At 54.7% G+C, this 16,590-nt stretch overlaps 2 protein-coding genes across 2 annotated transcripts; both read right to left on the bottom strand.

Annotated features, from left to right (window-relative positions):
• Positions 1-3,362: 3,362 nt before the first annotated feature.
• On the bottom strand, positions 3,363-5,029 carry ACO1O0_004103 (uncharacterized protein; the record flags this gene model as incomplete). Its single annotated transcript, XM_083193545.1, has 3 exons — positions 3,363-3,890; positions 3,957-4,904; positions 4,964-5,029. 3 exons carry the CDS (start codon positions 5,027-5,029, stop codon positions 3,363-3,365), a joined length of 1,542 nt encoding a protein of 513 aa, XP_083050493.1.
• Positions 5,030-13,663: 8,634 nt separating this feature from the next.
• On the bottom strand, positions 13,664-15,998 carry ACO1O0_004104 (uncharacterized protein; the record flags this gene model as incomplete). The annotated part of the gene is made up of 3 exons (XM_083193546.1): positions 13,664-13,956; positions 14,028-15,669; positions 15,777-15,998. 3 exons carry the CDS (start codon positions 15,996-15,998, stop codon positions 13,664-13,666), a joined length of 2,157 nt encoding a protein of 718 aa, XP_083050494.1.
• Positions 15,999-16,590: the final 592 nt, after the last annotated feature.

The raw sequence follows: 16,590 nt of genomic DNA on the forward strand, positions 1-16,590 counted from the left end.
TGGGGCCACCCGAGGCGGGCCATGGCCGGACCGGAGCAACCACCCGGAGTTCGGTGCCAGGGACCTACGGGTCACCGCAGCACAAGTTTGCAGGCTGAACGTCTGTGGTACGTTGCCAAACATCCCTACTGCGATCCACGGTCATACTGTTGCGAATGCGCCTCTGCACGCCCGGCACTCCCCCCCCCCCCCCCGGGTATGCTGCGCCATCGCCTATCCGTTTCTCACTTGAACTTGTCAGTATTACATGTACGGAGCATCCTATCTGAGTTTCCTAGTGGTGATATCACCAGAAAACCACGAATGCACGCGATGCCACACCGTGGCCTACGGGTACTGCATGCAACAATCCGATCTAGGGCCGCCAGCTGAGAATTTGCGTCCCCGGAATCCCCGACGGTGATCGGGTCCTGGCCCCCAACAGTCATCAATTAATCGAGCCGGGCAACCAACCAACACTCCCAACACACCGGTCAGTTCCAGCTGGCCTTGGGGGGTGCGGTGTAGTCGTACGGTGTAATACGGTGTACAATTAAGACCTGCTCGTTAATGCAGGGAAAAAGCACGTCTCCTCGCGCATGTCGCTCAACGAGATGAACTACTAGCATGTCCCTAGTCCCTGTACCGAGACCAATAGTAGGAGTCCTCGTACCGGGGCCAGCAGTACGAGTAGGACTCTCGAGTCAATCCAACACCCAGGCGGTATGGACGCAGCGGAAGTGGTCCCCCTTCCTTCTTCTTGGAGTAAGATGGCATTGGCCGGTTCTCTCGCGCTGTGTAAGTCAAGCAAGCCATGTCGCACTTGTCCGAGATGTTGACCCTGCATGCCTCCAGGCTCCGCGTCCCATGTCTCACCCCTCAGGATTGTCTGGCGCGGCGACATGCCTTCAAGGGAGTCAAGAGAACGCTTGCTGACAGCCGTCTATCTTCCTGCTCCGTCGCATTCACGACTGGCTCTGAGTCAACCATGCATACTAGTCCTAATATTTGGGTCCGTTTGCTGCGTTCCGGGCGGGATGCCTGGGGCTTCATGATGTTGATCTTGGGGTCCTAAGGAAGGTGCCGATAGAGGCAAAAGAAAGGAAACGGTCAGCACCAGGCTGGATCGACATATTCCTAGCAGGTGGCTTGCCAAGGTAGACTCCCTCCTACAAATACCCCTTGGGAAGTACAGGTACATGTTGAAAATACGCGTACAAAAGTATTCGTTCGCAGTACTCGGTGCACAACGCGCGCTCCGGATAGGACCCTTCTCAGCAAGACTTTAAGACACGGTCGTGAGCCTTTGTTGCGTTGCTTATCCGGCGGTGTTGGAATTTCGCACGGGGATGCAGGGATGAAGGAGTAGCATTCAGATGTACAAATACTGTGCATGTGTACATGTGTTTTCCCCTCATCGATCTAGATATAAATTGTGATCGATTACCTCCAACGCCACGGGGCTCTGCCATCGGTGGCTGGCGGGGCTGAAAGATCCGGAGGCGGACGACCTGGGGGCGCATCACATGACCGAGGCGACGTTGTCTGCCACAGTGCTTGATTCTCGAGGGGGGGCGAAACGGATAGATCTGTGCTACCATCCGTACGTTAGTACGAAGTACGTAGTATAAAGCCGGGGGACCCGGGGGTCCAGGGACGGGAGAGCGGGAGCCAGCTCTCTGGAACAAGGCGCCACCGGTTCAAAATGAATTATTACCGGCGTCCCGTCTCCCCCATCATTATACTAGTATTACTCCCACTCCAGAGCGGCGTGTCCGGTGTCTCTGGTAGATCGTTTGCTAGTATTCCAGCATCGTGGCCCGTGGGGAAGACCGGACCTGAGCCCGCGCCACAGGAGACACCACGATGACATTCCCAGATGTCACTACCCGTGGTGGCTTGGCGCTACCATACCTTGCGCCTACTACGAACACTCACTCGTGCGAGTATACATAATACAGAGCACGCACAGTTACTACCACGCATATAAAAGCTATGATGATATTAGTGGCAGGGCCAGTCACCATATCAGACAAGGGCGTCGGGAAGGAAAAAGCAATCTTCAACTCTTCATCCCCCAGCCTCCGTACTTCGTATCGGTGAGTCCCCTAGGGCCGTCGGCTCATCGACTCACCGACCCTCGGGTCTGCGAGCCTTTGCGGCACCTTCATTTTTGCTTCTCCCGGACAAGACTCGTCGGCCGCAAACAGATCAATAATACCATTGACACCATGTTGGTATCCGTACATCCATAGCACATAACAGTGGTACGAGTACATATTACTACATAGTACGTACGACGTAGTGCCTTGGACTGCCAAGAACGGGGACAATGTGGGGGACGACAACGGGCATCAGGGCCTCGGAGGAGTCGAACGATGTCGTGAAGACGACCCACCGAGAGCCACGGAGTCGACCGACGGTCCACGGCCCTCCACATTCAGCAAGACGATGCATGCTTCCCTTTTGGGACATTCGTGGAGATGCATGGCCAAGCAAGGCCATGGTTACACAACTCGGGGCACTACGGAATACCACACAGTTACGCCATTTGTTTTGTGGATATTTGTGGGTGCCCATGGATCATGGGTCATATCATATGGTCCAAGACTCCATGGGGCTGAGGTGATGGGGCGATGGAGTGATTTCCGGGCCCACCGGGGCACAGCAGCCAGAAGTGCCGCCCCCGGAAGACTGGATGGAACTTTATACAGATACACTTCTGCAATTTGCACCCGTCGCCGTGCCCCAAGCCCCTTCTCAAGTTCTTCCCCCCCCTCCCCCCCCCCGAGTGGCTCAAGTCTTTCCGGGATAAGACTAGTAGCCCTTGAATCATGTTGCGCATCATCCCCCAGGGGTAAGAGCCCGCAGTCCCTGATCCCCTCTCGCGTATTACCCTGGCTGACTCCGGTGGTCCACCGCCCAGACCCAGTTACCAGGTACGAATCCCTCCCAACCCCTCCCACCCCCCAAGAACCCCGAGCGTGGCCCCCCCGGCACTCCGGCAGCGTTACCAGGCTCGCTCTTTGCGTCCCCCCATCACCCAAATAACTATCCTCCATGTCAAGCATGCAATTGTCATGTCACAATGATTGCCACAGGGTCAAGAGTACTTCCAGATTCGAAGAGAGTCACATTGTCCCTTCCGGGTATCTATCAGTGGTGGAAGTCGTCCTAGACATCTCATAATATACCAAAACCTCCACCCCCGCAGTCAGAATGAAAGCAAGAGCCGCTCTTCGCTGAGAAGATGAAGCAATCTATCCGTGTGCCAGTCAAGGAAAGGACTGAAAATGGTGACCAAACATGTCGTGTGAAGAAAAGACAAGAATAGAATCCTCCTATGCGCCAGTGCCAAACCAAAAAAAAAAAAAAAACGGTCTTCATGCCCGGTTCCTCTCCCAAACTCCTTTCTGTTGTTGACCATAATGGCTGCTCCTAAGCCGTTGCGCCTCGCGCTGCTGGTGTGCCACATGTTCGGGCACCAGACCAGGCTCCATCTTCATCTCCATCTGGATCTCCATGATCTCGGGGCTCACCGTGGAGCCCCCGTTCCAGCCAAGGTCGCGTCGCTTATGTACTTGGTCGATGACCTCGTCCTCGCTCACGCCATTGCTGTGTTGCGCCATCGGTACTGCTGCCTCATCATTGGGGGCCGCCGTATCGCCGTCGTCTCCGCGCGCAGCGGCACGCTTCCGAGGGTTGAGTTTGCGTCGTCGTCGCACTCCCAGATCGGAATAGTCATCCATATAGAAGCCCTCTTCCAGCTTCAGGTCGTTGACAACCTTGGCCTCAATGTCGCCGGGGTTCAGCTGCATGTTGCGCGAGCCACCCATGTCTAGAAACTTGTCTAGCAGCGTCTCGTATCGTTCCTTTTCTAATTCCACGAATGCTTGGCGGAGGATCTCTTCCTGTTAAAAGGCAGATTCGTCAGTCTTCGCGTAGATAACAAAGAGTGGGTAGGGTCTTTCACTCACATCTTCTGAGAGCCACACGTAGTACTTGGACCGTGCTCTCTTGAACTTCATCTGCAGCATCTCTTTCCCGTGAGTCTTGTTGAACTTCTCCTGGAAATCTGCCTGGATCGTGTCCCACATGTCTTGTCCTTTCTTGTGCCGGTTTCGCCACCGCGACTCGAAGATGCAGCGCTCCTCGGCTGGGCAAGTCTCCTTCAGGCGCGGTGGCTCCTCGTGCCCGAGGCAGTTCTTGTGGTCCTCACCAGGGTCTGGAGCTGTGGGCGTGTTGCGCGACTGGCTCCCCTTGTTCCTGCGGAGGGTATGCTTCGGCTTGCGAACGCGCGGGTGGCCTTGCCGGATCCGAGGATTCCTCTCGCCCGGACGCGGCCCTTCCGATTCCCCTGGAAAATGGGCGCCTCCCCCGTTTAGCCGGCGCTCGGAGCGCAGGTTTGGGGGATGCACCTGGCTGAGCATGGGCGTATTTGGCATATGGGTACGGCTCGGGTCCCGGTCAGCTTCGAGCATGGATGGCGCCTCCCTGACCATAAGGGGGCCTGTATGGTCGACAGGAGGCATGCTCATATAGTAGGGCGTTCCTTGATGCTGGATTCCATGATGGTCTGGGGCCTCAGAAACTCCGTACATGCCAGTATAAGGCTCAGGGGGGGCAGGAGTAGAACGTCGGTCATCAGACAAGTAAGCTGTCGTCAGATAGTCCTGCGCGACCGTAGCCGCGGGTGCCATTGGGGAGCTAGTTTGAGTGGCCTGGCCGTTCATGTCAAAATGGTTTGTCCAGCTGTACATCTTAGAGTTTGCTGAGGGCGCTCCGTCCTGTGTGTGAGAGTGGTCAGGGGGAGGAGGGTAGCGACCAGCAAACTTGTTATCTGGGTGCATGGGAGGCGATGCCGAGGAAGAAATGGGCGTCAGGAGTGATGAGTCGGCACGAGTTGGGAAGTTGAAGGATGAAACCTTGGGTCTCGGGTCAGCAATGAAGGACGGCAATTCGCCCTTTGGATGAGCAGACTAACAGCTGAGTAAGGAGTAGTGAGTTCCGGATAGTCTGGTGCGGCAGAGGTGCGGGAACCGTGGCTCATGTTGGTGATACACGCCAGATAGTCGGATCGCGGCAGAGCTTGGGGTTGTGCGATGAAAGACGTATCTCCCATAGTTGACGAACCCGCGCCAGGTTGGTGAGTGGTGCTTGACACCACCGGCAGCACAGGGAGAGAGGGTGATGCTGGAAGAAATAAAGCCGTGAAGGGTCGTCGTTGTAGTTGGTGAGGAGTCGCGTGAGGCCTGGTTTAAACTAATTGGTGATGCTCGAGACCCGACTCGAGTTTATGTAGAGAGATGTTGGCGAGGAGAGGGCGGGTCGAGTAAGGCTGATATGGGACAGGTTCCAATGTCCCAAGAGTCAGCCCACGCTTGGTCGTGACCGCGTTTGAAGAAGGCAGGCCGAGGGGGAGAGGAACGGTATGGAGGTGGACAAGAGATGTTTGCGGGGACGCAGGTGGCCCGGCCTCTTGTATACAACGAAGCCCGCCGGCTCTTGGAGGTGCAGAACCGCAGATCAGGCCGAATTGGTTCCCTGCCGTTGTAGTAAGGGACCGTCGTCCATGGGCGACCGGGAATGTCGAAGTACTTTGCCGAGTGGAAACGATAGTTCCACTATTACACTACTTCGCGTCTTTAGGAGACCAGGGATGCGGATGCGGATGCGGCCCTGAACACCCCAAGACACACAAGACAGGGCTCGCGCTACGTGACGGGTATCCCTGACTAGTGCGGTGGGCTGGCCAGAAGCCCGCCGGCCAGGCAGGGCCATGAACCACAGATGTCCATTGGTATGACGAGCCAAGGCAGAGAGCGATCTAAACATGGGGGCAATGGTACCAGGCAGGACGAGATGATCGAGGGATGCCGGTAGCAAAAGAGCTGCGACCTCGGTGAGAACACTAACAAAGTTGTCAACCGCACGGGTACCACGGCGAGTACTCATACTTTGGACTCGATGTTACCTGAGAGAGACTACATTATTAGCTGGAGAAGAGAGAGTGCCAGAGCCTGCGAGATGGTGGATCTCTGGGGGTGTGCTTTGGGCCTTCGCATGCCTGCCAGGGGCGTGAATGCACTGGGAGGTGTGTGCGACTGAAACAAGCATCCGCAGACCGTACGAATAATACGACCAAGAGACGGTACGGAGAGTGCAGCAGCGAGACTGTCTAGTACCGAAACCGTGGAAAGGGGGATTGGACTGCCCAGCGAAAGTTTTTGGCGACGACGAGCCCCGAACTTCAGGGCAAGGCCAACAAGCCGCATCGTGATCCTTTCTGCGACTCTGGGAATGCCGATGGAACTAGACGGCTGTGCCTCTTAAATCCGCTACCGGTCAGGGCTGCTGTCAAACCATGTGTGATACGTACTCAATATTCGAGCGATAATCCCGTGACATGACGCTGGTGTTCGAAATACTAGTGTGAATCAGGCGGGACCAGCACATCGCACATCCGGGACAGGGGGTAACTGGGTCGGTAGTAACGTAATGATAAATCTCTCCTACGAGTAATAGGTATTACTTGTAATACGAGTAGCTTCCTGATGGCTGCGAAATGGCACCAGGCACCTCCGTGGGCGATTAATTCGAGCGCCGGCGAGCAAGTCGAGCCATCATCGGCAGCCGGTATCATAGGCCAATGGCGGCTGCTCGATTAATATGTCGTTCTACGTCGGCGGCCGCTGACGATGCGATGCACTGCCGCCACCGAAGAAGGCTAATTCCGATCGCATCCAAGGGGTCAGCCAACAGTCGCTGCAAACCATAAGGCTGGACGGAGTCCGGCAGGCCATCGAAGAACAGATCTGACTGTGCAACGCCCCCAACAAGCGAGTTGGCCACAGCACTGATGTTCTCAACCGAGGGGGCCAAAAGATCCTGAGGCAGACCCCATAGTCCTCCAGCGCCAGAGCGCCAGAGCTGCGCTGCGTCTGGCCTCGGTAAGAGGATGAGAAAACGGGAGACGAGACGAGACGGCCAGCGGCGGACAATGACGACTCGCATTGTCGAGAAGGGTTCCCATGGGCAATGGGGCGGGGCGGGGCAGTTTGGGGGCCGTTGGCTGAGTGCCCACGAATGGCGAGAAAGTTGTTGATCCCTGGTGGCTCAGGTTGCAGGGGTTTAGGGAAGGTGGACGGTGTTAAAACCGGAGATCTGTACTGTATTCCTTCCAGATTCACTATCATCCGTGCGAAGCCTTCTTTCCTTGCTCTGTAGCGTAGTAGCCACAGTGGAAGCAGTGGAAGACCGGGGACTCGGGAGGAACCTGGTAAGAATCAACGGGCGTTCTGCCCCAGCTTACAGGTGCCAACCCAGAATTTGCTGCAAATAATAGAACTCCAAGGCTCCAGGCAACCCCTCGTATCTTCTTGCGTGTACTCGTAGGTAATAGTGCTTCCACGGTTACGCCTACCACCACCCCAGAACCTCTGAGGGTCACAGTCACAACCCTCAATTTCAAAATCATTGATCACTCCACCAAGTTCAGCCACAGGCGCATGACGCAACTCCTACCTATCTATTCTTACAGCCATGCACAAGAAATCGCAAATCTCATCTAAGCCATCCCGTCTACTAATACCTTCCTCGGAGCTTCAGCCGCTTGGAAGAAGCTACGGGTTTAAGGTGAACATACATAGTCCATGGGTACTTGGTGATGGTGTGGGCATGACATATGCGTGCATAGCATAGTGTGCCATATTGAGCCATGCCTAATGGTACTCTCCTGTTTGCCGCGCCTCATCACAGCCCCAATAAGCCGAGGCATGAGGCACGTACATAGAGGTACGGTATTATTAGTATTGTAGTGTGGAGTATTCGTACTGTTTGTATTAATAGTTGTTGCATACATACATTCAAGAAAAGCCAGGGCTACTATGTAGCCCTGATCCTTTGACATCCAGTGGGCGCCCACCTCAACTCGCGACAACCAAGTTGGGTGATTTACATCGGTGCAACTGTCACCATGTCAGTAGTAGCACCCAGTCTCCGCGACGGACGGCGTTAAGCACAAGACTAAAGCCGGTTTATCGTCGATCATGGGATGGAACCCCGGTCTCCCGGGGCCTAGCAGCTAGTAGCTTCCCGGGCTGTTGTATTCATTGTCATTGGAGCTGGTGTGATGAATAGAACTTGTCCGGTGTACGTAATATACATAGGAGCCCGTAGGAGTGATCAACAGGTCCTCTGTCCTTCGGTTCGTATACCGCGTCATCATTCTCAAGGAGTCAAGCGGTCATGAGAGGTAGACGAAGGGGGACACGGAAAGGGAGGGCGTCCAATGGCACTGTGCTTTCTGATACCCCGATCATCTGATGGTCAGGTCCCAATAGACTGACTCTCCTTGCATCCCATCCTCAGGCCCAACATTTGAAATCATATTGCCGGAATCGGCACAATCAAGTTGAGGCAAAAAGCCCCAGAGGCATGGGACGCCTGGACGCATGATAACTGCGTGCAACCCACCCTGCATGCTTAGCCGTGTGGCCAGCAGTTAGTCCTTTCAATCCTAGCGGTCTCTGGGGGACCAGGCTACTAGCCGCCGTTCCGTTCCCCTCCCCTCCTGTGTTGGCTTCTCGATTATCAGCCCCAAGGTTCGTTCAACAGTGGCTGCTACTCGTTGGCGGTAAAAAGTTAGTGCTGTTGGTTCGCTACGTCGGCAGTCAAGTAGGACAGGACAAAAAAACTGCCGCCAACAGCCGCGTGTGTTCCTGCTTCCGTCAAATGGGCCGATCCAACAGCCCTCACACTCAGGTACGCGATACAACTCCCAAGAGTCCCCAGGCTCGTGCAAGCTGCATCACGCACAGCCCGAGCAGACCACGGCGAGCACCGGGACCCGTGACTCAACTGGATTTCAGATCCAGAGCGGCGCGGACCTGAGAGGGCGGACGCACACAAAGTAGAAAGCCCGAGGGCGCAGGACGACCCTCACAGTGCATGCACCTGGTCGAGCATCTGCGACTGAGATTGGTTACCGACAGATGCAAAGGAGGTGATACGGGCGACAGGCGGCCTGACCACGTCGCACGTCGCAAACGGGAATAAAGGCAAGGTCGAACAGGCTGATGAACCCCCCCCCCCCCCCCCCCGAGACGAGGATCATGCTGGCTTCGCTGCAGCAGTGCCTCAGCAGCAGCAAGCAATGCAAGCATTGCAGGCAAGGAAAGACATCTCGTGCCGGAAGCGTGAGGAGGCCCACCAGAAAAGCCACAGTGTCCCTCCCGCCCCATCCTCCTGCTTCTGGCCCCTGTATCTGACCACTGACAGTGTGGTGCTTGAGACCTTGATTGCGCCGTCCCTTGGCGTACCAGACTGTCGGGACGCGCTAGCAGTGGTTTCTGGCCGGGGATTGGACTCTTATCTGTACCCCTCCCCCCCAGGCTTCATCGGTCCCCGCTGCACCAATAGCGGATTACCCTGGAATTCACGCTAGTCCGCAATTACAATAATGTCCGTCGGCCGACAGCGCTTAAGCGCCGGGGAAGGCGCTGCCCATTGGATACCGACGACGCAGCAAGCGAGACCCATCGACCTGCAACATCAACACATCACACCCTCCTCGCTCACGCTTCGCAATCTGTCCGCTTTTTGGATTGGGAACACTTGCGTGAAGACCCTTTGGTAACAAGGCTCGTAACGAGCGAAGATCTAGTCCAAAACGGCGCTGGGACCAAAATACGGCCCTGCGGCTGCCGCGCCTATCTCCGATTCCCCATGATCCGCCGACACCAAGTCAGCTAACATGCGGCAAAGTGCCGTCGCCCATTGCCGGGTTGACACTCTGACAGTAGATGCCCGATGGCTCGAGCCCTCTAAGGGCAACGCGGCAGAGAGACGTTTCGTTTCAAGCTTTTTGCCAACGGTGACTGATCTTCCGCGCGCATCATGACCAGCATGAAGCATCCGGCCGTTGCCTGCCATGTGCTCTGCCCCATCACAGCCACGAGGGTTTGGGATGCTGAGGCTTAGAGCCCAATGAGGGCCACAAGCCGTTTCACCCAAGTCGAGATGCGCCTCCCGACCGCTTTGGAACCAAGTTCGCCTCGGGGCCCGCTTGGTGACCGCCATTCTGGCCCGTTTGCTATGTACCATTGGGGACTGCATGTCACCTGCCACTGCTACCAGCAGATCGCGGCATATCTGTGCATCGTCCCGCCTCCTTCTGCCGCAGTGTCTGACCCCCGATGACAAGTGGACAAGGCTTGGTCCCCCATTTATCGTCATTAATAATACTTGGGCCATCGATATTTCACATATAAGCGCCCGGGTCGCATGAGTCGAGACCTCGCAGTCGTGTTCGGTCAGTCAGTCGCAATGGCCTCCGTCGCGGCTGTGCAGTGCGTTAGACGCGGTCGGCGACCAACACATGTCACATCTCGAACCTCATTGACCCCTCAGCATGCAGGTTGGAGCCGGTAACAGACTGTCGGGTCGATGGCTTTGCCCTTCTCGTCGCTCAGGACACCTTAAGGAGATACCGCTCGTCGGATTTTAGCAAGGCCACAGGCGACCCGCGTCGAGGGTCCCATTTCGAAGCCATCAGCCACGTCAACAGGCTTCCGCCCGGTTGAGGCCGACGGCGAAATCTCGGTTCAGGGCAACTACTCGTCCATCTCTGATTCGTAATCCATTCCAGTTCTGCAAACAAGGACGTCCATCTCTTCCGCACAGTCTGTGCAGATGAGCCAGCTTTGCGTGGATCCCATGTTGGCAATCCTGGGGGTCCTGGACCGAATGGCTACTGTACAAGTTTGCCACCGTTGTGTTTGGATCTTCAAGAGACGTCACCGCTCAGCCATAAATCTCCAATTGACATTCGCCATCCTGCCGACTATTCCTGGGGTCTTTCGTCGTCACAACTTCACAGTCTATCCCAGCCCCAGTGATTGTCGTGTGGGGCTCTGGCTTCAACATCGTCAACAGGGGTCATTTGGCGCGCCTCCTTCCGAAGATTGTCGGCATTAAGCTACGGTCCACCGAACATAATAGTAATCTGTACTCGTACGTTCGCTTCAAGGCAAGTTTACTTCTTGTGGAAGCCCTTTGGGCCTGATATTTTCTGGGAGATCATGATATGAATCATTCCTGACGAGGACCAGTCATGGCATGACCCCAACCACCATGGCTTGCCAGTCAAAAACACCCCCAAGGCCGGCGGCGGGAGTATACGGGAGCCAAGAATGACTGCCTAATTCACTCGATATCACGGGTGATTGGGTCTCTGATAAGCCACAACCTTGGACGGCCAGGAACACAAACGATCCATATCCACTTTGCAATGCGCGCAGGACAAGATGAAAGGGGTAATTATCCATGAACCGACCACTCACCCTCACGCTGGTATTACTTTAATATGGTGCGCTTCTAAACCTTGACAATAGTTGTAGTATGTGCTCGCAACAACTTGATAGTACTGAAGGGGAGGGGGCACAGTGGCAGGTTAGCAGGATATTCTTGGCTTCTTCCATGGGATCTTGTTCCCCTTGGGGGCCAAAACAGCCATGCCCTTGCCCTCTCCCTGGACCCTGGCCCACGGAAGCAAAAGACAAACCCCCCAGGTATTTTGAATGTCCCCGGACAGTTCCGCACCACAAAAAAAAAGCCAGTTCAGATCCTTGTAAGCAGGCAGGTTTCCGAGTGTCTTTCGCCTCATAGACCATCCGTCCGTCTAGCACCCAGCAAACCGGCCGGGGCCAGAAACGGGGGACTCCGACTCCGTTGCCGAATATTTACGGACGGTGAGGGACTAAAGTCCGAATATTATGGATGGTCACAAATTTGCAAGAACTTGCTTTCTACTGGTATGTATACTTTGCGCTGCACATTCGCTTAAGCTCTGGGTGGTGGTATCACACGCAGTGCTCCGTATTTTGTTCAGCATGTTCCTTGCTGTCGGGTGCTTGTCACCGGACGTGATGCTCGCTCGACACGCATGAAGGCGGGAGAATCGGCCAAACATCCGTCACCGTGTGTGACAAGCGTGCGAGGCAATACCAAGGCGTTTTTAGATATATTATGTATTATATGCCTTGCAGATATTGGGTCCTGTCAAGGGCCTAAATTGTCGTCGGTCGAGCGCAGCTATTTGATCCGGTCCATGGCCGGCCTCCGGGCCACTCCGACCACAAGCGCGACCCGTCGAGGCATTTTCGTTGGAGCCTTGTGATTCTAGAATCTAGTCAAACAGTATGAGTCCTCGTAGCGTTGATGACCTCTGTTCGACCTCGCTCATTTTCTTGGCCCCTGAGCCATTCGTTCCGTGCCGCACAGCACCCTCCCGTTGACGACTGATATCAACCAACAAAGATTTCATCGACTCGGGGCACACCACCAGCCCTGTCAAAAGGAGGAAGAAGAGTTTCACAGTAACTCTATTCTCCAGCAGGTTCCTGCTTCTGAAAACTATTCCCCGCACCCGATTCTCATCACTAAGGGACCGACAGATATCACAGCGTAGCTTGTTGCAACAGGGTGGTTCACATGGCCAACTAGTAATAAGCATCCGTACCTCTTCATGCTGATCTCTCTTCCTTCGTCGCCGGAACAAACCAAATACTACCCCTTTCATCGAAACACGAGCCCAAGTCATGCCACCACAGGAATCCGCACGGCACAGCGCAGCATGCTCGCGGCGAAGTAAAGTCCCAAGATTGTGCAAGAGGATCCGGCGTTTCGGCCCCCAAAGTAACTCTCTTCCCTTCCCACCCTACTTCCCTGCTGCGTCGGAGCTATGCTCCCGTATTTTCCATTCGTGCAATTACAAATCACGGCATCTTGAGAATAGAGTTCCCTGCCTCCTTGGCTATGTACCATTGTGATATAACGACTTTGTCTTGGTAACCCCAGGATGGCCAGGTTCCTGTGGATTCCCCCTCCCCCCCTTTTCCCCCCTCCTTTTTTTTCCCACTCGATTTCGGCTATGGCAGCCGAGCGGTAGCACAAGTTCCATATAGATTAAATGTAATTCAATATACGATAGGCTCCATGAATCAGGGATATGACGGGGTATCGGTATATTAACGTTACAATATCGATTCCCGAGCACTCGGACCATGTAAATTAATAGTACCTAGGTAGTAGTGTTCAGCGGCGAAATCCGTCGGCCTCTTCCTCTTTCGTAAATTTTTACGTCGACCGGGAGGTATACCTATGATGATGCCCAAAGCCAAGGTCAGAGCCCAGGAAGGATTGGTGATACTGGCACAGACGGGTTCTTAGGTGGTCTTGTTCCCGGGCCGACAACTTGCTGCATGCATTCTTATACTCATTACTACACTACTTCATTCTCACATCTGCTGCCTAGCCCATATTAGAGTGCAAATCCATGTCCTCCCAACCCATCCCCAGGGTATAACAGCATCTGGTAGCCCCCCAGTCCTAATAACAAAAATATCAAGGATAAAAGCTAGGGATAATAGAAGTAAGTGACACCAGGGAATGGTATCGATGAATCAGAACGGACCCAAAGCAAATCAACGGGGAAAAAAGAAAAGAAGAAAAAAAAAGATGTTGACCTTAGGATGCATACCTTGCACAATATGTGGTGGCTTTACCTTTTAAGGCCTTGGCAAGCGACACAAAAAAAAGAATCCTTAACGTAAAGCAGTCCGGCGCTGGCTAAACAGCCTTGTTCATAACCGTGTCCTTTTTCCCTCATCAACCATTTTACATCTCAGGCGCCTTCCAGAGGCGGGACATAGGAATAGTTAAAGTCCAACAGTCCATCCAACATCCAGTTTTGCGGATCGAAGAAATCGTAGCTCGTCTCGCCGTAACTCAAGCTTCCTATCATGCTGTTAGGAGCCGACGACGTTGCAGAAAGAGCGGTGGCGTTCGGCGTCAATGAACCGTTTGTATTCATCATCCCCGAGGTTAGGCCTTGAGAAGGCATCAGGGTGCTATCCAGATGGCTCGACGAGGATGATGACTCGTTGGCCGAATCGGGGTGGGTCGGTTGCTTAAGGGCTGTTGAAGAATCATGTTAGCATATGGAAAGGCTTGTCCTTCTCCAGGCAGTATCATGTATAGGTTCTTACATTCAAGAGTCCCTCGTCCCTGTGCCTGGTACTCCTCCCTCCATCGCCATACCGAGTCAAAGACAAGACTCATGCTGTGACGGCAACGGACCTTTAGTTGTAAGCTATCATCAACATGAAGCGGTGAATCGTCTTGAAGATTAGGCTTAGTGTGCTCTAGGCGTGCTCCGTTCCACATCTGGACCATAAGCTCTGCCAACCGCCACTGCAAATCATTATGCACAACGCTGGTGCGCCGTATCGCCGCGACGGTGGCGTGGAAAAGATTTCGACCCCGATGGAAGTCTATCGTCTTGGAAAAGAATGATCTCATCAGCTTCAAGATAGTGAAACCTGCCGCTACAAGCATTTGTTGGATGTAGTTGGTTGCATATTGCAACAGGTTACCTCCCGACTTCACCCCCGGAGACCTAGTCTGTTTCGACTCGAGAACTTCATCCAGGAAGCTCGTGGCAGCCCGCCAAAGACCCATTAGGTCATCAATGTACCCAGGTGTTGTGCTGGCGTCGAAGAAGCCCGCTAACCTCATGTGGAGCGCCGCCGCGCGCAAATGGAGGTTGACAACCGTTCCCAAGCGCTGAGATAGAACACTCGCTTGCAGTTCTGCATAATCCCTGCGGTACACCCGCATGAGCATGGCTCGATGTTCATCGCCGGCAACACCCCGCGGGTCACTAGCGTTGCTGTACATCTCCTTGGATACCTTGTCGCAGAATCGCTCAATTTGGAGCCTAGCCTCCAATTCTGGAGTAAGCTTGAGGGCATTGTCGTCGCCCGGTCGAAGAGCTAATGTCCAGTCGTACAAACTCGAAGCCGGCTGACCATATCCCGTGCCGACATTCTGGGCCACAATATTGCAAACAGCCCATGTGGTGACTCGATCACTGAGTTGTTCCTTGTTAAGTTCAACGGACACGCGTGAGAAGTCCTGGATGTGATTTGGCCGGTGAAGCCCGATACCAGTCGCGGTCTTCATCATCACGCCACAAAGAATATGGGTCGGATCGGAAGTGCTTGTGCTAGTCGGGAGTGGCCACGCACAGAGCAGGCACATGGCCTTTACCACGTAATAGCTGCTCGGAACCTCCCCAATCGTGGTCCACAGGAATCTGTTTAACGGTGTGGAGAGGTTAGCTAGGAAATCGGGGGCATTGGCTGGATTATAGCGACGTGCGGCGACGGCGATGATGGACCAAAAGAGAAGCGCATGTTGTTGGTAATACTGATCCGGAGGCTGGTGCGGATTCAGGAAGGGAAGAAACGGGTGGTAGAACGCAAAGTACTCGTTGAAGAGGTGTGTTACCTCCTCGTCCGTGAGCCGCACGCCGTCGAGGTCGTAGGCGTACTGTGGTACGTTGTACGAGCCACCCCTCTTCAGATGGAGCAGACTCGATACGGCCTCGTCGGAACCCATGAGTGACGGGTTCCGTGTGTGCGTGTATGGGGTGCTCTGGGCAGCTGGAGACACCATTTGGTCGTCGTCGTCGTCCATGATGAAGCCCTGGGCCTTTGCTCGAGCAACACCCCGCCGAAGACGGTCAATTTCCTTCTCCATTTCGGCGTGCTTCGACCTCTTCCCAATGCGCTTGAAGTTAGACTCAATCTTGCAATCGAGCTTCAGGCGCCTACATCGCGAGCAGCTCTGAAACGGTTCTTGGACGACATCGCAACGTAGCTAGAAGGATCGCAGTGCATCAGCATTGGCAATGCCAGTCCGCGCAGAGGAGTGCAATGGATGGTCTGACTCACCTTTTGTTGGCGGCACTCGTTGCACGCTCTCTTGACGCCCGGTTGGCGCTTCTTGTCATTGTCGAGGTTGTCATCGTCGACAAAACTTCCAGGACTACTCTCCAATCCGGCCATGCCCGCGCTCCTCTTGCGCTTAGGTATGCCGCCGTGTCTCGAGCTCACCGGGCTCGTTGGGCTCATGGACGCCGCCCCACCAGCGGCCAAGATAGAGGAGCCGTCCATGCAACAGCTGAGGCTGCTGCGCAGGACAGCGAGAGCGGGGTCGGAGGCTCAGGTGCGATAACCGCCTGGGGGTGATGCGAGACAAGGCGATAGGCTTGGCTCGGTCGGCTCCGGGTTGCTGATCCCTAATTGGGAAAAAAATGTAGCCGGTGTCGCAATGTTGGTGGTGATGCGTTGTCGAGGGCCCAGAGCGCCGAATGCGGAGGCAGTTGAATTGGAAAAGGTCGGTCGGGATTTCTTCTGGTGGAGGAGGGAACTGGAGGGACCGTTGGAAACTGTAATTATGACCCATTGCGCGGCGGCTCGTCACCTGCCACTCAGTGTGGAAAACGAAAAAATCACATAATCCTGCCCAATGGCAGCTCGTGAATTCGCCCGCACTTGCTGGTTCTTGGAAGGTCCTAACTGCATGTGCAACCAATAGGCAAGGCGGGGCCGCCTTGGTGGAGCTATGGCCTGATGCCTGAGTGTTCTGATTGGATGAGAGTCAGCGTGCTCACGTAAAGTCGTATCAGCCACTGTCACTTCGAAAGAAACCAGCAGGTACAAGCGACTCAACTTCTAATAGCACGAGTAATAGTACTGCGTGAAC

Source organism: Amphichorda felina, assembly GCF_050947745.1.
Source record: "Amphichorda felina strain 45539 chromosome Unknown scaffold_4, whole genome shotgun sequence".
Taxonomy (NCBI): Eukaryota; Fungi; Ascomycota; class Sordariomycetes; order Hypocreales; family Bionectriaceae; genus Amphichorda; species Amphichorda felina.